Source organism: Fonsecaea monophora, assembly GCF_001642475.1.
Source record: "Fonsecaea monophora strain CBS 269.37 chromosome Unknown Scaff34, whole genome shotgun sequence".
NCBI lineage: Eukaryota > Fungi > Ascomycota > Eurotiomycetes > Chaetothyriales > Herpotrichiellaceae > Fonsecaea > Fonsecaea monophora.
In genome coordinates this window covers 53,152-75,919 of record NW_019173965.1, presented here as the reverse complement: position 1 = coordinate 75,919, position 22,768 = coordinate 53,152, and the positions used below count along the sequence as shown (strand labels likewise).

General features: G+C 51.5%; 8 protein-coding genes across 8 annotated transcripts; 4 read left to right on the top strand and 4 right to left on the bottom strand.

Annotated features, from left to right (window-relative positions):
- Nucleotides 1-173: 173 nt before the first annotated feature.
- AYO21_05409 (hypothetical protein) lies at nucleotides 174-2,073 on the bottom strand (the record flags this gene model as incomplete). The annotated part of the gene is made up of 5 exons (XM_022655378.1): nucleotides 174-473; nucleotides 530-911; nucleotides 988-1,449; nucleotides 1,513-1,720; nucleotides 1,773-2,073. 5 exons carry the CDS (start codon nucleotides 2,071-2,073, stop codon nucleotides 174-176), a joined length of 1,653 nt encoding a protein of 550 aa, XP_022512270.1.
- A 1,304-nt stretch (nucleotides 2,074-3,377) lies between these two features.
- On the bottom strand, nucleotides 3,378-4,248 carry AYO21_05408 (hypothetical protein; the record flags this gene model as incomplete). The annotated part of the gene is made up of 2 exons (XM_022655377.1): nucleotides 3,378-3,793; nucleotides 3,942-4,248. 2 exons carry the CDS (start codon nucleotides 4,246-4,248, stop codon nucleotides 3,378-3,380), a joined length of 723 nt encoding a protein of 240 aa, XP_022512269.1.
- Nucleotides 4,249-6,251: 2,003 nt separating this feature from the next.
- AYO21_05407 (hypothetical protein) lies at nucleotides 6,252-7,165 on the top strand (the record flags this gene model as incomplete). Its single annotated transcript, XM_022655376.1, has 2 exons — nucleotides 6,252-6,450; nucleotides 6,531-7,165. 2 exons carry the CDS (start codon nucleotides 6,252-6,254, stop codon nucleotides 7,163-7,165), a joined length of 834 nt encoding a protein of 277 aa, XP_022512268.1.
- Nucleotides 7,166-9,574: 2,409 nt separating this feature from the next.
- Nucleotides 9,575-10,473, top strand: AYO21_05406 (hypothetical protein; the record flags this gene model as incomplete). The annotated part of the gene is made up of 3 exons (XM_022655375.1): nucleotides 9,575-9,934; nucleotides 9,990-10,315; nucleotides 10,371-10,473. 3 exons carry the CDS (start codon nucleotides 9,575-9,577, stop codon nucleotides 10,471-10,473), a joined length of 789 nt encoding a protein of 262 aa, XP_022512267.1.
- A 254-nt stretch (nucleotides 10,474-10,727) lies between these two features.
- Nucleotides 10,728-11,563, bottom strand: AYO21_05405 (hypothetical protein; the record flags this gene model as incomplete). Its single annotated transcript, XM_022655374.1, has 3 exons — nucleotides 10,728-10,874; nucleotides 10,937-11,333; nucleotides 11,403-11,563. 3 exons carry the CDS (start codon nucleotides 11,561-11,563, stop codon nucleotides 10,728-10,730), a joined length of 705 nt encoding a protein of 234 aa, XP_022512266.1.
- Nucleotides 11,564-12,002: 439 nt separating this feature from the next.
- On the top strand, nucleotides 12,003-12,924 carry AYO21_05404 (hypothetical protein; the record flags this gene model as incomplete). Its single annotated transcript, XM_022655373.1, has 2 exons — nucleotides 12,003-12,777; nucleotides 12,836-12,924. 2 exons carry the CDS (start codon nucleotides 12,003-12,005, stop codon nucleotides 12,922-12,924), a joined length of 864 nt encoding a protein of 287 aa, XP_022512265.1.
- Nucleotides 12,925-12,964: 40 nt separating this feature from the next.
- Nucleotides 12,965-13,775, bottom strand: AYO21_05403 (hypothetical protein; the record flags this gene model as incomplete). Its single annotated transcript, XM_022655372.1, has 2 exons — nucleotides 12,965-13,640; nucleotides 13,711-13,775. 2 exons carry the CDS (start codon nucleotides 13,773-13,775, stop codon nucleotides 12,965-12,967), a joined length of 741 nt encoding a protein of 246 aa, XP_022512264.1.
- An 830-nt stretch (nucleotides 13,776-14,605) lies between these two features.
- AYO21_05402 (hypothetical protein) lies at nucleotides 14,606-22,395 on the top strand (the record flags this gene model as incomplete). Its single annotated transcript, XM_022655371.1, has 2 exons — nucleotides 14,606-22,236; nucleotides 22,293-22,395. 2 exons carry the CDS (start codon nucleotides 14,606-14,608, stop codon nucleotides 22,393-22,395), a joined length of 7,734 nt encoding a protein of 2,577 aa, XP_022512263.1.
- Nucleotides 22,396-22,768: the final 373 nt, after the last annotated feature.

Sequence of the window (22,768 nt, the reverse complement as noted above, 5' to 3'; positions counted from 1 at the left end):
ATTATCCGACTATCCCTCGGTAGTAGACGTGAACCTCTTACAGCTACAGCCTCAACAGGCGTAACCGGAGTTTTGCCGATCTATCCATCCGCCCTCAGATTGTCTGTCCTTGTTTGATCTTGAGTGACCGCAGGCTTGAAATACCCCATTCAATCACACAGATTTAATGGCCCTCAAACAGCAGAACTCTTATGCTGGATGCCTTCGACAACCTCTGACTTGAGTTCACCAGCTTCATTAACTCCCATTGCTGCCGCATAGGTCGTCTTTGGCGTCCATCGCGATGACGTCCGTGGAGTCGTCTCTTCCAGCATGCGGTCGACTTGTTCGAGCGTAAGGCCTTTGGTCTCAGGAATGAGGAAATACGCATACACAAGGCAGCATGCGCACAGGGAACCCCAGATGAAGAAAACCTTGGGCCCGAGATTGCCTTTGTCGGTTCCGACCATGTATGGTGTGATGACGGCAATGATCTATCAAATGGATCGCGTTAGTGAAGTCTCGCAAACGGAAAAGCATGTCCACTTACACAGTTCCACAGCCAGTTCGAGGCGGTAGATAGCCCGACTCCGCGCGATCGGATAGGGAGACGAAAGACTTCTCCGATCACCACCCACGCACCTGGTCCCCAAGTGGTTGCGAAAAAGAAGATGTAAATGCAAATGAACGCAATCTCCGCCTTGACTGTCTGTGGGTTGCGGCCGTCGATAGTTCCAGCAATTGCCACGATGAACTGACACACGACCATGCCGAGAGCACCCCAGATCATGATGGACCGCCGACCGAATCGCTCGATGATCCAGAATGACAGCGGTGTCGAACAGACGTTCACGAGGGTGGTGATGAGTGAAATGAGGAAGGGATTCTGAATAGAACCAAGCTGGGTGAAGAAAGTGGTGCCGCTATCCTCCCTGTTAGCATCATACATTTCAATAAAGCCTGTGGTAAGATCTATGCGAGAGATGTGCAAGTTTCCAAATGACTTACAAATAGAAGATGAAGTTGACTCCGGTCCACTGCTGCATCATCTGCAAAGAAGTACCCAAAATGGTCCGTCGCAGGTTCGAGCTCGGTCTGAACAGACTCCCTCTGAAGCAGTTGGCCCAGCTCGCAACGTAACTTTCCTGGGGAACGACCCGCAGCTCATACTCGTGGTTTGCGACGATCTCTGCCAGTTCTTGCTGGATCAGCTCAGAGTCACGAGGCTGACCTCGCAGCCTAGCAAGAGCATGGGTTGCTTTGTCGAGGTTCCCGCGTTTTACAAAATAACGTGGAGATTCAGGCAGCACGAAAAGTCCTGCGGCTAAGATAACAGCCCAGAGCATCTGAAGAGCGATTGGGATTCGGTATGAGCTGGAGTCGGTGAAGTCTTCCGTGCCGTAGACAACGCACGATGCCAACAAGAGCCCGAGGGTGATGCAGAACTGGTAGCCAGACACAAGAGCACCGCTACATTCGTGGCATCAGTACTGGCCACTTGAAAGACACCCAGCTAGACCTTGGGAGACTTACCGAACCTTGCGGGGCGAGATTTCCGACATGTACAGTATGATTATGGCAGACACGAAACCAACGCCAAAGCCAGCTATGAGACGTCCGGCGATGAGAAGGCCATAAGCTGTGGAAGCAGTCTGGAGGGCGGCACCGAGACAGAAGACGAAGCAACCGGCAATGATGGTGGTTCGGCGGCCGATGAAGTCGGCTAGGTCACCGGCAATGACTGAAAGATGGAGTCAGCATGGCTTGAGAGCAACGATTTGCAGCCGACTTACTTGCGCCAAAGAAAGTTCCACAAGACAAGATTGACACGATCAGGGATTGGCGCGATGAAGGGACGGCAAAAGCAGCTTTCTCTGCAGCCGTAGCATCTGCCCCTGGATACGGCTTGCCGGTGAACTCATGGATGAAGTACTTCATTGCCATCACGCCATTGATGTACCCTGAGTCATACCCAAAGAAGATCCCTCCAAAGGCAGCAAAGGCGCACATCAGGTAAGCTCTGAAAGTGACCGGGGCTTCGATCCGGGCGACATCGGTCGTGGCCGCAAGGTGAACAGCACCACCACCAGGCATATTGAGTGATCAGGGACGTTAAGATATTGATTGTGTGGCTGCGACTGGACGATGTTTTCAATGCTGATACACTGGATCAGGTGCGGAAGTATGCACAGCGATGTCGAAGCGAGGATGCGGTGAAGTCGATGCAGGGAGAGGATGAAGAGGACTCGAGGTGCGCAGGAGAAAGAGAAGAACAAGTGATGGAGCAATCAGGAGAATGAAGCAGGTGCAGTTCGACAGTCGCGTACTTGAAGTTGGAAAGGATGGACGAGGAGGAGAGAAGGAAACCGCAGGCAATGTTTGTTTGTTCACGTGGTTCATGGCACAAGTGAAGAAGAGATGTGATGTCTTGTGCTCAAGTGTTAGGCTGAACGTCCTGCTTTGTCCAACAGACTGAGTCTCTTTTCTTCACTTGTGGTCTTCTTTCAACCGTGGTAACGCCTGTTTCTCTCGCCAGAAAGGCGCTATTGACAGCCTTACTGTGAGCCCGTGTGACAAGGCGCCGAGTGACATGGAGTGCTAGGTAGAGGTAGGACAAGGCTATGAGGGGACAATTGAGACACAACCAATTATAAATATAGACGGCGACAGTCGTGCTCTGGGCGACATGGCGTTGATGATGTCTTGATAGAGAAAGCGACCGCAAGGCTGAGTTCAATCGTGTCGGACAGCCTCGTCACTTGACGCCTGGATCTGTCATTTCCACGTATCGCACAATCCTTTGATACCATATACCTTTGTTCTGTGGATCGATCGGCTGCTAGAAACACTACATATTGGCATTGTCCAGTGCCGCGTGCCAACTATGTCCTTTGTCTTCGGAGAAAATCGTATTCCAATTGATGCTGTGAGGTATGCCCTGAGAAAACACGAGAATGTTACACATACCTCCTTAGTCCGTTAGTAATTTTGGTAGCAAATCATGACCGCGTCAACACTTTGCTGAAATGACAGAGACCAATGTATTATTGACTATTGATGAGCTTCTCCTTGGAGTCGCGAATCGTCACAGGCCGCTGATTGGTGGGTGATATTCGATGTATGTAGTGGTGTGGCGTCTCACACGAGGCTTCAGGCGGCAAGCATTCCACCTCCAGTACACGATACGCATCCATGGACTCGAAGCGTTGTTCAAGGGTGACCTACAGGACCGGACACTCGACTTCATAAAATGTTAGTCGACCCCAATTATTATTGTATTCCTGCGCTCTGCAACTGCTCAAGACACCTAGTCGCCGAGTGCCCTTGATCCTGACTATTTGATCCCCTTCGAAATTTTGAACATTCATGATTCTTATTTCTTAATTTCTTCACAAATTTCATCCTTCCATCTCCGCCGGCACTCTTGTTTTCAAACGAGAGCCGTCCTTCTCAAACACCGGAGTGGAGAAGATTTCCGCTCTATCGGGCTTGGACTCTGCTGGAAGCAGATTGTCAAGACCGGTTCGGAGTTGTTTGCGTTTGTTCTGACGCCGACGGACAAACAAATAGAGCAGCCCAAGCAGCATCGAGACAGCCACAGCTGTAGCAATGCCTATACCTGCCTTGGCGCCAGTGGAAAGAGAAGGTGAATCTTCAGACGCGATGGACGAGGGTGTGAGACTTGAGGAAGCGATAGTAGTTGTCATCAATAACGAACTCGTGTTGCTCGCAGGAACGGTGGGAGTAGGACTGGCCGAGACGGCGGCACTGGAGGTTTTAGGTAAGGTGTCGTTGTTTGCTGCAAGAAAGACTCCTGTATGATCCGAACAGCAGCCACCTTTTGTGCCGACACACCAACTACCGTCGGTACAATTCGATACTGTCGTGTCTAGATAAATATATACTTCAGCACTCAATGTACGTACGAGATGGGAAGTCGCAGCACCTTGTTCCATACGTACCTCCAGTTATGTTGGTGAACAGCTTCACGCAGTTGGGATCGGTAAAATCTGGATCGGTACAGCTTTCACGCCACCAGATGTGGTACGCCTCGTTCCAGCAAAGACCGTTAGGCATACATGTGTCCCAGCTGGCGCAGCACATTGACACCGTGCCGTCTGTAGGGTTGCATGGTTGATAGGTGCTGTTCTGGGGGGTCGAGTAAGGGCCATTCGTATCTTCGCCGGCTGGTGTGTAGCACGTCTTGGATGAAATTGTGAGCCGAAGCAACAGGAAGAACACCATGCAACAGGCTTGAATAGCCCTCATCTTTCTGCACGTAGAGTGAATGTCGTGGCAAAAGTGGGACAAGAAATCCAAAGTTAGTACGGGGATGTCAACAATGAAGAGAGATTCTGGCGCAGAGGAAGCACACGGGTCTCCTAAGGGGGATAATAACAGATTTCGAACTCCATATTGGCACTCCTTCTATACAGGCATGAGCCCAGGAAGTTCGAGGCTTCCCCCTCGCTCGATATCCAGAGGCTTCACAGATACGGTTTCCGCCCCATTAGCGGCAGCAGGGGTCGTGCCGTGTATTAGGCCTCCTGCAGCCCGTGTGCCCCGGTGCCCAGATGCCTGGTTTGCGCCTTATTTCGCGTAGGATCAAAGTCAAGCTTTACCAGGCGAACCGTTAATCCGAACCATGATTCATGGAGTCGACAAAGATCAATCTAGCCCAAAAGTCTTCACCTTGGACGACATGTGAGCGTGAATCAAAGTGATTCAGAAGGTCTTCTAGGCATCAATCCGGTGGTGGGACGTTGAAGAGGTCTCGGATCACGTTTGACACATATCCGCGTCTCATGCATACTCTCATGCATGTGCCTGCAGCAAGTTTCGACCAAGTTTCGAGAGCCTGTTGATCGATCAGGGCCTGCTGTTGAACAACCCATTCCCGCGGCACTTTCACCCTCATACGGAAGTATGGCCGTTAGCTAGGCTGTACTCCGTACCTCTCATCTTCTGTAAGATCCTCGCTGCTAATAACCAGTGGTTAATGAGCAGACGTTTGTGTTCGGACGGGTTTTGTCGCAGAGCAAAGGTTGGCGATTTACCAGGTTCCCCTAGCACCCATCTGAAACAGTATGTCCAGTTGAAAGGCAGGGTTGTACGACTCCGAGAGGCTTGATTAGGCGCTCAGTGGTGCGCAGCCAAAGGCTCAGCCAAAGCTCATGTTAAAGCATTCGCTGACCCTAGGATTGACCCGTCAATGTTGATAAGGTTTTTCGTTCTCGAGTAATCTACAAGTAGGTGGTGAAGAAAGGAGACCATTGATGCTGATGGTGGTCGCGAGACGGATACCTGGAATGGAATAGGTTGGTGCCAAGAAATTCTAGGCTATTCCAGATATAGAATTTCTGGAACAACAATTATCCGAAGGATCTATCTTACTTGATGTTGAGTACAAGTCCTCGTACCTCGTCGTGTATCCCTCTTCCCACCCTCCGCTCCATAGATATGTGTAAAGAGCTCCTCGTCCCTCTTCTCTCTTACTATGACTATGTGCCTTTTCATTCCTGTGAGTACTCGGACTGTGATTTCATATTACTACCATGTACTTGTGTTGCCTCCCCGTACCTATGATTCACAGCCCTAGACAGCTGAGCCCCCTGCCTTTCTACCTCTGAGAGGTACCGGTCTCGACGTCAAATCCTGCATCGTAACCAGTCCTACAATCTCGATTCATGATCTCGCTGACAGACTCGAGAGTTTTTGTGGGATTCCGTTCAAGTCTAGACATTGCCTGGACGTTCGGCTGACCTCGTACTTGCGTTGCGATCGCTCCGTGCGGCTGAGCTGGAAGCAAACTCGATCTTTGCCGTCACCTTGATTGGACCCAAACAACTCGCCCTTCGTCTACAGAAGCAGCGCCAAGACCAAAACAAGAATCACTAAGCTCGTGAAAGCTTCTGAAGCTCCGACGCCACAAGGGTTGGCTTGCCATTGTCGTTGGTGCATCGTGGAAACATGTGTCGGGTAAATGGCCCTTAATGTCTTCCTGGATGCCCTCAGGACTCGTGTTCCTCGTGTTCATCCCGCGGTCTAGGTACCTAGGGGAATGAGGGAGTTTGTGCCAACACGGTGCCAGCTCGACCCCATCAAGAGACTCATATACAGCGCATGGTCCTCGAAAATGGCTGAAGGAGAAAAACGCTTCTGCTATTCCGAGGTATTCGAATTTTCCAGGAACAAAGGGAGGCCCTGTTGTCATTTGATTCGAATCATTTCCGTGCTATCATCCACACGCACCCGAGACGACGATATCTGCAATGTCGCCCTTTCTGCCGTTGGTGTTCCTCTCCACTGTCGTTGTTGCCACGCAATTCCAGCCTCTCCACCCCATCGACCTCTCCCAGGGGTACACGCGCGGCGTACGCAATTCCAGCCAACTGAGAAGCGGTTTCTTACATTTTGACGGTCTGTTCCAACGAGATGACTGTGACCCAGCAGACTCGACGCCTTGCCCCGGTACGGCAAACCACCACCACTGTTGAACCCCCTCAGGAGCTCTTCCATCTGTCTCGTACTCAATCACTAACCCGGTCTAGATGGCTGCTACGTTCGTGCCAACGCCGTATGCTGCGCCAACGGAGGCGCCGTGCCCCAGGGCGATGTCTGCTGCGACGACAGTGCCGGCGGCGGCTGCGCGATCGGTCTGACCTGTGGTTTCTGCGACACCAAGGGCGTGTGTTGCAGCGACGCAACCTGCGCCGTCCTGGTCGACACGGATGGCTCGTCGGTGACGCTCGGCCCGGACGATTGCAAGGCGACAGCAGGAAACACGGTGGCGTCTGTCGCAACTCTCGGCGCCGGCGGTACCACAGCTCCTACACCCACGCCTACACCGACTCCAAGCATCACCGAGACAACACCACTACTTCCCTCCACAACCGAAAACCCACCGGCACCGCCTACCACCACGACGGAAGCACCGATTCCCACCGCATCGACGTCGGTTCCGACCGTCATAACAGTAATCGTCACGACCTCCAGCACCAGCACCCTCCCCCCAACCCCGGCGGCGACCACCAGCACCGAAGTCGTGTCGCCCCCGCCCGCAGCCACCACCGCGACGGTGACTCAGGTCGCTGGCGCTGCACGAAAGGGTTTCGAGAGCCAGGGGGCTTTTGCGACGGCGGCTGTCGCACTGGCGATGGTGGGCGTGCTGGCACTGCTCGCTTGAGACACATACCCACAACAACGCCAATAACCCCTTCCTCTGGGACTGATCGACGAAAGAAAGAGCAATACCCACAGCTCTAGGTACCTACTGTGTAGTAAGTGGTATGCGATGGCAAGGAGATGTAATGTGATGCTTTTTGAAGAAGTCATCCCAGGTCATCGGGTTTGTGCTCTGCCCCCGCAGGCTTGTCAGGACAGCGATAATGACGACGACAATATGACAAAAATATGGATGGATGCGTTTACTGTTGAACATATGCCGCTTGATCAATGACCAATGGCCAATGACCATATCGTCACCCGGGTTTTCTGTTTCTGTTGCTCTTTTCTGCCGCCCACTCAGTGCCACCTCAGTAGTTGGAATCCACCTCTCTCTCTCTCTCTCTTCAAGCTGGAGCGATGAGCGATGAGTGGTGGCACGACCCATGCCTATCTCATCTCGTCTCATCTCATCTCACAGCTCATCCACACGCCGGCGACTCATGAAATCAGTAGCTACGTATATACCCTTATTGCGCCATACCGCCGTACCGCCATACCGCCACGGAACATCTTCACGCAGAGGTCAGAAAGAGCCCACATGACGCCGACGCCATCTATTACTTGTACTCCGTACTCTGTACTTGTATGGTGGAGTCGAAGTCTAGTCGAGTGGGGGCAGAGCCGAATTGAATTGAATGGGAATCCACCTGACGCCCAAGACTCAGTACATAAGTACGCATACGGGCATGTGTTTATGTCAGCCCACATATGGTATGGTTCCACTGGTTCCACTGGTGGCACTGGTGGTACTGTACCATCGTGGTCGCCATTATTTATGGTGCCATGTCTTCGGAATATTCATGACTCGCTCAAACGAGCTTTGCATGCTCTCTACATACCTCCTACTTACTTACATGGAGATCTGTGTGCCCGTTGACTTGGCGTTGACTTGACTTCTCGTGCGCTTCTGGTCTTGGTTCTGGTTTTGGTTTTGGCCCGCCAGGCTACTCTGGTAGGTATACCTGTCCTGTCGTCCTGCATTGCTCATGAGCTCAAGCACAAGCCCATAGAATCTAGTCTGCCTCCTCTCCAACCGACCTCACGGAGCTGCATGGCGAATGATGACCCCGTTGCTAAGAGCTGGTTCACTGCGCACCAGGGAGCTTCGTCTGCCCTACTTGCCCTCGCAACGAACCCCTAGTCTAGGGAATGAGAAGATGCCTCAGTATACCTTCCCCCCTAGTCCATAGGTCTAGGCCAAGGCCAAGATCAACGGAAGAGGGCATGTACATAACTTCACGGACGGAACAACCGTTCCCAGGATCGACAGTACCAATACCCCAGAGATGATGTACACTTCAATATCCATTGGTGGCGAGGTGGCCTTGCTAAGGCCTTGCCATGTCCTTGTGAAATCGTAAGATCCCATCAAATCATTCTTCGGCGTTGCTAGGTAGTGGACGAGCTTGGAGGATAGTATCGCCGCGCGCGGGCATTGTGGACTTGAAGTAGGCTGACAGTGGAAGGGCATATGATCCATGACCTTTGAGGGATGTGAAAGAAGATATACTGTCCCCACCCATACAAGTCCTCAGAATTCTGCCAGACCTCTACCCAGCTCTCCACATCGATCCTTCATATATTATTGTTGTCTATTTTCCTCCAACAATTCGGATGAAGCCGGACGGGCCCTAGGGTCTCTCTCCTGTGCAACGCTACAGGAAGGATTTCACCTAGTTGGGTGCTTCGGATGATTGTTACTCCAAAAAACCACCTGCTGCAAAAGCAATGGGAAAGGTTTCTCACTCCTCGTGCACACCGCAAAATAATGTGGATGAAATCGAGGAGTGAGTTTTTGCTCAGTTGAACTCTGGGTAATTTTGACCGTGGTGTTCTTTTCATTCACCTTTGTGGGAGCCATCTGGGTTGACTTGAAATCTTTCGCCTTGGCTGTTGAAGCTGCCACTCTCTGCCGCACCACGAATGGCCAGGAATGCCTCTGCTCGTTGACAGCAAAATCTTTCCTTGTTGCACCAACTTGGCTGATGTTATTTGGAGCAGATATCCTCCGAATTTCAAAAGGGGAATTTCATGCCCGAAAGTCATCGTCCCTCTCCCATCGTCTCCTTACCAGCTTCCTGACAGTACCGAATACATGAAACAAAATATCAAGGAAGTCAGTGCGCCTGTCCCTTCGGTTGTTTCGCCAAGGGGATGTTTGGGCCGGTTCGCGGTGGCTCCGAGCCGAGTCGGTGTTTGAGAGATCAGACGCCGACTGGCCCCGGCCTTGCTAGACGAGATTGAGGTCCTGGGGTAAATATATCAATGAGAACTCCGATTCCTGGATACTGCAAAGTTTGGTTCGTGTCTTTGAGCTGTGCAGTCATCGAACAATTGGACCTCACTGCTCTCATCAGCTTGGAAGAGAATGTCAGCCGGAAACTCCAAGTTAATCCTCTCCCGTGGCTGGCCTGAAAAGGGAGTATACAGCTGGTCGCCCTTCGTGACGAAGGTCGAATTCCGCTTTCGACATGCTGGCCTGGCTTACGATGTCGAAGCAGGGTCAGCAAAAGTTGCGCCAAAGGGTAAAATCCCTTATGTGGATCTCGGTCCTCTCCAGAACGATGGCCACAACGGACCCTCACTCTTGGGAGACTCGACGTTGATCATCCAGAGGCTACTGAGCATGGGCTGTATTCCAGATCTGAATGGGAGCTTGTCGGAGCAATTGAAGCTAGAAGATCTTGCTCTTCGTGCCCTGCTGGAAGATAAGCTGTATTTCTACCACGTGAGTAGTTTTCGACATTTTGGCCATCTTCCGGGGGAATTGACACTTCTATCAGATGCGCGAGCGGTGGCTCGAAAATTTCTATGTCCAAAGAGACAAAGCCCTTTGGTCGATGCCGTTCCCAGTGCGCGTACTAGTTGGGTTTCTCATTTATCGAGGTGTGACGCAAACATTGCATGGTCAAGGAGTGGGACGCCTGACCAACGACGAGGTGCGAGTTTTGAAGACGGAGATCTGGCGATCGATCAACCAAGTCCTCAGCATTCGTCTGCGGCAGGTTTCAGCCGATGACGAACCTGTCTGGCTGCTTGGGGGCGAGCAGCCATCGGAGGCCGACGCGACGTTGTTCGGCTTCATAGTGTCTGTGCTTGTCAGTGACAGGTGAGTATCCCAATCTTGTATAGCCTCGCAGGCTCTTATTGATTTCGTGCCTCAGCGCTCCAGAGTCAAAGACACTCGTAAAAAGTTTTGCGAGTGTCGTCAAGTATGCGGAAAGAATCCACAGCCTCTATTTCCCAGAGTATGAGAAGTGGACTTGAACAGTCAGTCGACAAGTGCCTTGGAACCATGCAATCGGTCTAAGATATCTCGAGACTTGGCAGACAACTAGTGCAATGTTCGTCCCTGATATCCAGAGAATTCGTCACCGGATAAGAAGTGGAGAGATTGGAAGCGTTACTTGTCAGCGTCCAAGGCGCAGCCAAGGACAAATATGGAGGCTTGAGACTTGCACCACTATGCAGAGGAGCTAGAAGCAGCGCATGAAACAAGTACTGCCAGTGAATTTGAAGGTCTATCGTGCAGACATCACACCTTCCGCTCCCTGCTCGCTCTCTTTCTTCGCAACTGTTGAGTTATCTTGACTCGGGTCTATCGAAGTCTGGATCTTTCTCAAAATCCTCGCAGGATTGCCGGCCGCTACGTGAAAGGCAGGAATGTCCTGTAAAGAAGTCAGATGGGAAATTTTGGTGCAAGAAGTAAGGAGAGCCTCAAGCTCGCTACCTTTGTCACTACACTTCCGGCTCCAATGGTGCTGCCTCGGCCAATCGTCACTCCGGGCAAGACAATAACGTTCCCTCCCAGCCAGCAGTCTTCGCCAATGTTTATCTCTTTTCCAAGTTCGGGACCGTTGGTTCCATTCCTAACCGCCGGGTCAAGAGGATGGGTCCCAGCATAGAAGCTGCAGTTCGGTCCAACCAAGGTACGAGCGCCAATGCGGATGGGGCAGGTGTCAATGAAGGTCGAGTTGAAATTCAATTGAGCTCCCTGGCCAAGAAAGATGTTGAAGCCGTAATCAGCACGGAGTGGACCGCAGATCCAAGGCTCCTTTTCGAACAGCCTGTCGTCGTCTACCGACGATGGCTGCAGAGGTGGCAGGGGGCGGGTGTCGTTAGTAATCCTGCAAGGCAGACATGAGACTATACCCCAGGAGGGTTTTGTATGTGTGACCGATTTTGCGTCGACCTACTCTCTCCACAGTTCGATTACTCGGCGCCGGGTGGTGGATTCAGAGGAATTCAACTTATCACAGGCTTGCTTACATCGGTCTCGAGCTGCGATGAGTTCGGGGACAAAAGCATGATAGAGCTCGCCTCGTTGGGCTTTCTGCCACTCTGGATGATCACACATTATTCCAAAATAGCCCAACAACAAGAGTTGGAGTGGCTGATGGAGAGGGAAAAGGAAGAAGATGGCATGGCCCCGTCAAGGAGATGAGCAGAGAAACCGGGTCCGGAAAATCATTGATGCGAAAGAACATGCCGAGCCTTTGTTTGGCGTGTTTGGCTTGTTTGGCAGCCTCTTCGAGGAGAGTCGGATGACACAATTCTGCAGACGCTTTGAGCCTTTCGACAACCCCCTTCAGGCGTTTTCCTTACTATTGTTCTTTTCAAGTAATGCAATTCTCTTTGATCCACTCATTCTTTTGGCTTATTTGAAGATGTCATTTGTGCAAGTTCCCAAAGTGTGGGCATTTTAATTTGTACGATCGTCAGGACAACAACCCCCTAAACAGCCACATCCCAGGTGTCCTCTATTCCGCCTGTTAGAGGTGTCGGCATTGGAAAGCATGTCGGACTCCTCAGCGCCCAGTTCCCCAGGGATTATCCATGAATTCCCCAGAGATCGGATTCAAGAACACATCAATGGTAGTACTCGCGCGAATTTGCAGCCCATGTACATCCCACCGCAATACCTGCCGGGAGGCAAACGGGCACTATCAGGGGTTGCGATTCGCGCCTTTGGGTTGGGCATTGCGCTGGGCATTTCTACAATCTTGACCGTGGAGTTGGTGTATTGTGGTTATGGACTTTGGAGGGCACCATGTTTTGTTGCAGCACTGGCCCTGTTTCACTACCTCGAATTTGACATGACAGCACGATACAATCCTCCAGATGCCTCAATCTCGTCTTTTCTCTTACTTTCAAACGGTGTTGGGTACGCGGCTGCGCACTCTTCGGCCATGCTTGAATTGCTGGTTCGGTACTGGCTGTATTCTCAGTACGCCCCAGTCTGGCTGAGTCTACCATTCCAGATCCCAAGGATATTTCCGTCAGTTCCGTCCTCAATAACTGTCGGGTTGGGCGCCACTTTGATCATCCTGGGACAACTTGTCAGAAGTGCCGCCATGCGACAGGCAAAGACAAACTTCAATCATGTTGTCCAGTGGACCAAGAGAGCAGACCATGTCCTGGTGACAGACGGAGTCTATGCCTTCTCCAGACATCCATCCTATTTCGGATTCTTCTGGTGGGGGTTGGGAACGCAAGTGCTGCTAGGGAACCGCATCTGCTTTGTAATATATGCCGTGGTATTGTGGAAGTTCTTCCACCATCGGATTATTCGTAAGTCGCTGCTTCATGCCTCCTCCATAGCTCGATGTGCTAACGGTTTCGCTCACAGACGAAGAACGGCATCTGGTTTCTTTCTTTGGTGAAGACTACATTGAATACCGCAGACGTGTCCCCGTCCGGATTCCATTCATCCGTTGACGATTGCATCAGTCTTCCAGTTCACCAGCTTCAAGCACTCTCAGCCGTCTCCGGGATTCTTTCGTTTCCGATTTTGGAGTGTGGCCTTGGGCTTGGAAACTGACTCGACTGTTTGGATGTTGACGGAATGGTACGTGGGCTTGGGTGTATGGTCTAGCCAGGGAACATCAACTGCGTCAACATTGTCTTGAACAAATCGTAAAAGTGTTTCAGCGCCAGGCGCCCCTTCCCCAATTCCGAGCACACCGACACGAGGCTGGTGCAGTGCTCGAGCAACCTGCTCTTCGGCTTGTGAAGACCATTCGACTAGTCTGGCCCTGGTGGTTGCGGGAGCCGAGGATGCTAACAGCAAAGGTATGGACGAAGTCATTATGTCAGGCAGATTGCGGCGGCAAACAAAGACAACTGAGAGATTTGCAAACGTATGTCCCGGTGAAGAGTCGTCGTTCGTGTGCTGAGATAGCACTTTGGGCTTCCGCTGGTGAGCTAAGGATTCAAGCCTGCGGACCGTGGTATTAAATCCGAGAGTTAGATGGTCGTAAACATCAGGCATCCATTCTGGCATAGAGTCTTCTTGTATCTTCTTGTTTATTTTCCCACCTCTTCTTTTGCCCTTGGAACGCAGAACATGGTCGCGTCTGAGGTCGCCAATGGGCTGTAGTAGCCGGAGGAGGAGTTGTAGGAGTGCCTGCTCAGTGTCAGGAGAGATGGTGGGCCTGGCAAAAGAATTAGAGTTAGTTGGGTGGTAGACTGCAGGAATGTTTTCCTCACTAGAGAGAGACATACCATTGTGGCTCTGGATATGGGAGGGATAAAGAATGCACAACTGCTGGTTTCTTTCGTTTGTCCATGCCCACCGATACTGGCAATCCACCCAAGAAAAATCTTTGTGATGGTGACTGACAAGGCGCAGGGGGGAGCATGACGTGTGAGAATACCAGGATTAGTTAGCAGGACTGGGAAGCCCCTCCATGCTTCCATTAGCTGGGCAGCTCACGCGCCAGACGCGTTTTTGGTGAGTTTGGTGAATTTGGTGATGGTGGGACCGCCAATAAGCAAGTTGTGCCGGGTCCCCTAACAACTTCGTCTACTGTAAGTCAACGGCAGCCTGCGAGCCTTGGTCCCATCTCTGTCCAACGACCATTCGACTCACAAAAACCACCACCATCTAGACTATTTTCTCCTTCCTCTCCATCCTCAGAAAGAATCTACATTCTACGTGCCTATCAGTAGAAATCTCCTGACTATCCAATATCCCCCTCTGCGTCTCCCGATCTCATGTCGTAAATTTCCCACCCCCCAAGACTAGCACCTGGGCCCCGCCTCTCATCACCACACGCTGAACAAAGCCTCTTCCCGTGTCTCCATCCGTCACTCAACATCCCCTGGCCGAGAGACATGGCCCAAGTCGACATCAGTCAATCTCTACGAGATCGGCTGTCCATGCAGTGAAGACCCTCGTGGGCATCAGTCGCTAGCCGTTGCTCACCCTCTCCTGATCCGACAGTCATCCTGGTTTGCCTTGTCTCTGAGTGGCGGTCTTTTACAGCCTTTGCCAAGACCTCTCACTGCCTCACCTCAACCACCCCTTCATTCTCTGGTCAGTCTTGAATTCACCGCTCTCCTTCTCTTGGACGCGGACCTCGCGCTCCTGCGGAATTCCAGATGCAACTCTCGTAACATGTCGTCCTCAATGTCCGATTCTTCGATTCGCAACCGAAGCGACTCCACCGAAGGTTCTGAGCTGCCTGAGCACGAGCACAAGCGTCCAAGGCTGAGTGATACCAAGCCTGATGGGACGCATGTCATGTCGGATTTCCAACAAGACAATTCCAACCCCGCACTTTCAGTGCCAGTTGTCCTTGCCAACCGGGATGAGGAAAGAGCTGTCGTCAAGACTCCGCCGCTGCCTCCCAGAACTGTAGCCCCTCCCGCTCTCATATCTCCTACCAGCAAGGTTACCATCAATACCCGCCCGTTGTCTTCACAATCAATCACACAACCAACCGCCGAGGCTGAAGCAGCAGATATGCCGTCCAATCCCTCGCTTCCACAAAACCCCATTGGTTGTGCCGACCCAAAGGGGGATGACAATGCGGTACCTGGCCCCCAACCACATGCGACCGAGTCGGCAGAGATCATCTCGATATCTTCCTCCCCAAGCAAGAGCCCTGAAATCGAGGTTGCTGAGCCTGAAGACTTCGACCAAGATCCAAACCAGACAAGGTGGACGGGTCGTATTAGTGGGGGAAGTGAATCCGCATCTGACCACCTGCAGCCGGTCCCAGCTGGCTATGTAAATCGCACATTCCCCTTTGCTCAAGAATGGGCCCCAGGGAGTACGCATAGAGTGCTTGTCCGCATATCGGAAAACTTCCAACACGCTGGTGGTCAGAATGGGGCTATATTCCGTCAAGTCAAGGACTGGATGATGGAATTTGTCTCCATCTGTGACGAGTTTCCCCCGACACTGCTTGAAGAGGAGAAGGATTTCTGGCAACGACTCCCAGATCTCATCGAAGGCCTGCTGCGAAGAGAGGCCGGTCCACCTCCTGGAGCTCGGACCGAAGACCTCGTCGACTTCTTCGTCGCCTTTGCTCAGATTGCCAAGCTCCTGATGGACTTTGACACCCAAAGACTTCGTTTGCTCCGTGAGGATGCAGAACTCGGCGAGCTCAAGTCACTCAGCTTGGTGTGTGCTAACTACATACAACCACTGACATGGATCCTCTCGGTCCGCATTCCTTTCTACGACGCTTTGTGTCGGGCACACAGTTTCGATCGCACCCACTTCTACACGCTCGTCATCGATCGCCTTGGAAACCCGGCGACCGTGTCTCTCTTACCATCCATCTCCGCCTTGATGGCCGAAATATGCGCTCTAATACCGAAGCGAGCTGATCTATTTCGACCTTTCCACAATTTGCTCTCGGTGACGAACTGTATCATGGCTCCGATCTCCAATGTGTACAGTACCGAGACAAATTTTGTCTATGCCAACTTCTCACAACTTGACCACATCCGCAACAGCGCTGCGGAAATAATTTTACAAGCAGACCATGCCATTCAGCAAGCCATTGTGAAACAAGCGGCATGGCTCAATCTAGAGACCGCGGGGAAGATCATTGACCTTTTGAATCCAATGGTGTCGACAATCGCGGTCGATATCCCGCAGATCGGCAAGGACATAATATCTGCAGCAGGAGTTGGGTTCGCTGACTCGGATCTCACTGACCTTCCCAGCACGATGCCATACGCCTGGAAGTTCAAGACGCTTCGCAAATTCATCACCAATGGGCGAATGGAACTTCGAGTTTCCGGCGTCGACAGTATGTCAACTGATCTTGTTCAAGTCTTCAAAGAACATATCAGTGGCCAAGCCCAGCCTGCAATGTCTCACCCCCTGGTAAAGTTCTTGGTCAAGTTCATCAAGGAGAACCAATTGGTCGACTATATTGTCGGGGTCGACTCCCACCCCCAGTTGATTCGTCGAGCCCATAATGTGGTCGGTTTCCTCTGCGTCTCTGGGACATACACCGACGCCGACACAGACAATATCTGGAAAACCATTGTCGAGAGCCAAGACCCGCGGACTGCGCATGAGATTTTCAATCTCCTTCAAATGTGCTTTACTGTATACGACCTTCATGCACTTTATTACATCTGCCGAAAACTATCTGATTATCCCATTCAGCGCTTCGATTTGCACGTCTTGCAGTTCACTGCTCTTCTGTTTGAGAATCTCAGAACTAAGACTGGCATATCACCTCTCCATCTTGGAATACCCACAGATCCGATAACACGAAAGTTGTGCATACGATTGCTGCGCGAAGCCTCCATGGAGGAAAACGCGTCTCTTGAACAAGCGCCGCTCATACGGAGGGACTTTGCCCAACATCTGACTAACGTTCTGTCGTTGGGTCGCTCTGAACTTAATTTTCCCACGATTGACGAGGAAGAGCGGAATCGGATCATGTCCGAGGCGGCTTCGAACCTCGAAGCCCACGTCGAATACGCCACTGGTGATCTACAAGCCTTGAACTGCCTATTACCAATGCTGGGAGGTGAAGGTGTTGCTGAAGCCACACAGCAGTTCAACTTGTTGGCACTGTTGATTGCCGACTTTGCGTACCTGCGTGACCAATTTGACCTGATGCTGGCTCGCAGTGTACCCGTCAAATTAATCGAGGCAATGTACGAGGTGCGATCCGCTTGCCTGTACTACTTCATTATCTATGTGCCTGAAGTCTTCACTGCAGATCTCGTGCAGGAACTTTGGACATCCTTCTATGCATTCTCACCTCTCCCCACATCCATCAGAGCTCGCGCTTGGGAGACATTGACACATGCAGAGAGAATAAAACAGAACAAGGACGAAAATCTCCTCTTGGACTTGATCATCGAAAAACACTTGCCGACCCTGTTACCCCAAGACTACAATGAACAAGTCCTCGAGTTCATCAGGGTGTCGATTCTCCACACAATCAGACGCACCACGGAAAATATCACTGATGTTGAGGATGTCATTGTAGTACCCGGGATCGAGAGAATGTGGAAAGTCATGTTGGATGCGCCTCCAAACACTGTTGAGAATCAAGCAACAGACTTCATCATCCGGACGTACTTGGATAACAACCTTGTCACGCGAAGGTCGAAGGAGGTGATCGACGCGACACATGCTTCTCTCGTGGACCGCTCGGTGCAGCAGGTTATGGCATCTGCAGCAAAGCTAAAATCATACACAGATGGTACCATGAGTGGCGAGGATGAGCCCATGGTGATTATCGCCTCGGAGGACGAAATACGCGCCGAGGAACTGCGTTTTGATCGGTCTCTGCTATTCCTCCGAAAATTTCTTGAAGGCATGAAACTACGTCCTCGGTATAGTCCAGTCCCCGATCAGCAGATCCAGGGACTGGCGGAGTTTTCAGGCAAGAAAGGAGAGACTATTGAACTCAAGATTCAGATCATGGCAAGCAAGTATATAACAGAGAAGGTGCAAAATATCACCATCGGGTCCGAGAATACTTGCGACGAATTGCACAAGTATCTTTGTGAGGCGAGTGGTTTCACCCAGTTCTCCGTGTTCAACATGGGCCAAAAGGTTTTGCTCGCAGGACAGTCGACAACTATCGCAGACTCAAAGGTAGCCTCTGGTCTCCTGATTGTTCATAAAACATTGAACACGCCAGAGAGCCCGCCAACCCGCGCCACGCGTGCCACCTCACCGGTTGACAGCAAAATCATGCACCACTTCGATGATCTTTACGAGCTGCTTGACGCTGATGAGCGCCTATCAAGAGAGGTGTACACATTCCTCAGCCTCTTCTCGGCGCAGACCGAACTCGTCCGAGTCGTACGATCAAGAGACAAGTCGCCCACGGAACTTCTGCCTCCCGGCAAACCTTTCAAACTCTTGTATTGCGCCCGGGCTTTACGATCTTGCATTGAGGATGAGTCGTTCAGCTCAAGCCCGGATTCTCAATTTCTCATCTACAGCATTCAAACCATCGTGCAGGTACTGCCCAAACTGGACTTGAATAACCCATCAGATGGGCTCCAGATGTCCATTGCGCACGGTTTAGCGGAAGCACTTCTTCTCGCATTCCGAGCCAAGGTGTCCCCAGAAACGTCAAGCGAATACATTGTGGACCATCAAGAATTCGCCGCGCAAGCTTCAAGATTGCTCCGCTTTGCACTAGAGAGTGACAACACCAACATGGACGAAATTTCGTCCTCAGCCATGGTGAAACTGGTCTTGGAAACTTTCATCGAAGCGTGCCTACATGATGAACGAATTTGGACTCACGTGGAGGCTGAAGCTGACTTCAAAGACTTGATCGTCACTGCTTTCGTCGCTGATCCTCGAACTGATGTGCGGCATTCGATCCTCGAGGTTGTGGTTGGTTTGACTGGTGCGGTCGGAACAAAGCTGTACCTCAAGATTAACAATCCACGAGCGCCACGATCACGCTTTCCACCCGCTTCCATTGAGACTTGTCTCTCACATTTGTGGACTGCTCTGGCAGACATCCTGCCGCATGCATGTCTGCAGCATGAGCGCTGCGCCGAAGTCTGCGAGACAATGCTTGCTATCCTAAGAAGGATAGGCAAATCTTTTCCTCTTGAGATTGTTAAACAGTACTTTGACCAGTGGATCTCCATCCTCCTGAAACATGAGCATGTCGAGGTTGTTGGCCAACCTCTCAAGGATCATGTGATTGCCTGTCTCACCAAACTGCTCCTCGAAAACTGCAAACTACTCAAGACGTTAAATGCGCTTCCTCCCGGCCATCAGATCATCGACGAGATCATTACGTTATTCCTGTTTCCACCGCTGTCCGAGAACGGGGCAGGGGTCGATGAGAACTCGAGGTTGCCAGTTCTGGACAGCACTGTACGGGAGAGCTTGTATAACCTGATTCTTGCCCTGTGCCACGGACCGGAAGAGCTCACAACGGTTGTCACCAAGTTGGGGGACGACTTACTACCTCCAGACTTTTTTGAACCTATCTATTCGCACGACCGGCAGAATCTCCGGACAGATGTCGGCTACGCCGGGCTACGAAATCTTTCCAACACTTGCTACCTCAACTCGTTGTTTTCCCAACTCTTCATGAACGTGCAATTCCGGGAATTCTTTTTGAACATGTTGGGCTCCGACGAATCGAAACAGAAACTCGTCTTGGAACTGGCAAAGGTCTTCGCATATATGCAAAATTCCTATGAAAAGTCTATTGATCCCTCGATGGCGGTTGAAGCGATAACGACTTATGAAGGAGAGCAAATTGATGTGTCGGTACAGATGGATGTGGATGAGTTCTTCAATCTGCTCTTTGATCGCCTTGAGGGCCAGATTGATTCTTCGGCCCGGGCGGCATTCAAGTCAATGTACGGCGGACAGCTGGTCCAGCAAGTCAAGTCGAAGGAGTGTGACCACATTTCGGAACGATTGGAGCCCTTCTCCGCTGTTCAGGTGGAGATCAAAGGCAAAGCCCGTCTCGAAGACAGTCTTCGTGCGTATGTCGAGGGAGAAGTTCTCCAAGGCGAAAACAAATATTCTTGCACTTCATGCGGGCGCCACGTGGATGCTGTCAAGCGAGCCTGTCTGAAAGACGTGCCTGACAATTTGATATTCAACCTCAAGCGGTTCGACTACGACATCATGACTGGGATGCGGACAAAAGTCAACGATGAATTCCAGTTTCCCGACACTCTCGATATGGCACCCTATACTCTCGCAAGACTTAGCGATGAGCAGCAATCCGGAGAGCCAGATTACTTCCAGCTCACTGGTGTCATTGTTCACTCTGGGACAGCAGATTCTGGTCACTACTATTCATTTATCCGCCAGCGGCCGTCGGCGAAACCCGTCCACGAGTCTTGGGTCCAATTCAATGACCAAGAAGTCGGCGTTTTTGATACCACCCAAATGCGTGACAACTGCTTTGGAGGCACTTCAGAAGCCGGCTTTTACCATATTCCCAAGTTTTATAGTGCTTACATGCTGTTCTACCAGAGGACATCGAGCATTCGCAAGGTCGAGGAGCGATATCGTTGCCACGACCCGATCAATCCTGTACGAATTCCCTTGCCGCGTCGACTGGATCAACACATATCTCAACAAAATGAGCTTTTTCTGCGTTCTTACTGCGCGCAAGACCCGTCACACGCGCAATTCATCCAGAAGTTCCTCGAACGCATGCCACAGGGTTCGGATAAATGCAGTGAAAATCACAGCCTCGAATCCGCTGTGATTGAAATGGTTCTGGACTATTTGCGCTCAGTATCTTCTCGCTTCAAGGAACAACCATACTTTGAAGAGACTATCGGTGTTCTTCTCACTTACACACAGCAGTGCAAGGACTGCACCAGGACAATAGCTCACTGGTTACAAACCGTCCGGGTCCTTGAAGATGTAGTCGTCCGTAGCCCCTACCAGATCGTCCGGAAGTCGTTTGCGAACCTATTCTGCGTCACGTTTAATCGACTTCGCTCCGTCAAAAACGAACTACGATCTGGTCCGGAATTCGAAAAGGTTGCGGCAGAATACGATTTGTGGCTTCAGAGCAGTCTCAATCACTTGTCTCGATTGTGGGACGTGGTAGCCAAGACAGGTCGTTGCTGGACGGACTATTTCGGCCTCTTATTCGCGATACATCGGTTGGGCGAAGAGGAAACCCTCTTCGTCCTCGAAGAAAACTTCCTCGAAAAGTGTGTCGATATCATCATGATGCACTTGAACAATCAAGCCGAGTTCCCGTTGTCCAGGAGGCTCAAAACACGCTACGCTGCATATTTGAGTGCCCGAGAGAGGAATCGACCATTCAACCACCCGGTGCTCATCCGCCTCTTTGTGAGCTTACTCCTGAGTGTCGACCTCCACTTACCTGCCAACAGAGATTTTCGCCAATATGACAAGCGAGCCGGTTTGACTGTTCCTGAGATGGACATGCTCGGGTTTAACAAGATTCCCCCCAACTTAGAATGGCTCAGGCGCCTGATTGCAGGACGGCAGAATCCGTCAATGGCGGATAATCTCATAGAGGTGTTCTCGACAGACCGGAGACTCGCTGGTGCACTCTCCATCATCCTGGTGAATGGGCTCAATGACCGGAGCATCAACATAGCCAGTGCCTTCCTCCGGCCAGTCCTGACCTTCTGCGAGTATTGTCACTCAGAGAATCAGGTATTCGACCTGGTTCAACCCGCCCTGGAAAGCATCGCGACAGTAGGCGTGGAATATGCCCGGGAGTATTTTGAGTTTGTTGAAGCCTTGTTGAAGGTGGAAAATGGCCACCTTAACCTTCCCGCGGGTTTCCTCGAGGACCTGGTCCTGCAGACGGTGCATCAATGGGCGCCAACGTTTTTGGTTGCACCCAATGAAGGTCAATTCAACATCCGTCTTGGGACGGTGGACTTGCTCAAGAGGATCCTGTTCACCCCTCTACAGGAGCCTGCTCTCCAAGACCCTCGAGTTTACTCGACACTTGTCACGGCGGTGCACGATTTGGCGACTAGCTGTTCCCACTTTGTGCAGACCACCTTCTTGAATCCCCGCAGTCGAGAAAGTAACACGCTCCAGCCCGGCCAAGTCAGCCAAGTAATCGATGTGGTGGAACATTGTCTCACGTACTTTGAACTCGAGAATCCAGTACATGAGGAGAAGATGAGGGAAATCCAGAACAACATGCTGGCATTGAGAACCAAAGCTGAGACAGCCGTTGAAACTCTGAGCTCGGCTGATTGGCAGGACGGTAGCAGTGAGCTGGCCGAATTGAGCGCCGAGGACTACGAGGATCCGCTTAGCCCGTGAGATCATTCGTATACAATCCTTCTGGCCACGCACGAATTTGAGCGGCAGCAAGCAATGACCCTGGCGAAGCCTTCGACATCATTGAATGGAAGGGTCCTTTCGGAAATACCTTGGGCGTGAGGTTGGGCGTCGATGGACTGATTGACACGGGATAGCGAAAGAGTAATGCTTTGGGAGGACCAACATGCGGGTCTCCCGATAATGATGATGATGCATGATGAAAAGCAAAAGCGACCAACCCTGCTTGAAGAGTTTTGATGGCGCATGGAGCAAAGTGGTGAAGATGGATATGACGGGCACTACATGGTTGAGTCAATTCAGGTTCCGGGCGCCGTGTGAGGATGATTCTAAGTTGGGAGCAGCCTAGGCGCATAAGCAGGGATGAATTGGTGTTGCCCGACTGCAACGCACGCGACTGGAACAAGGACCTTCTGCTTTCTGGGAGTCACGCCGGGCCGTCTAATAGAAGAGTTGTGGAAGCTGTCTGAGGCGCCAAAGGACGAGGAGCAAGCGACAGACTTGGTTCTA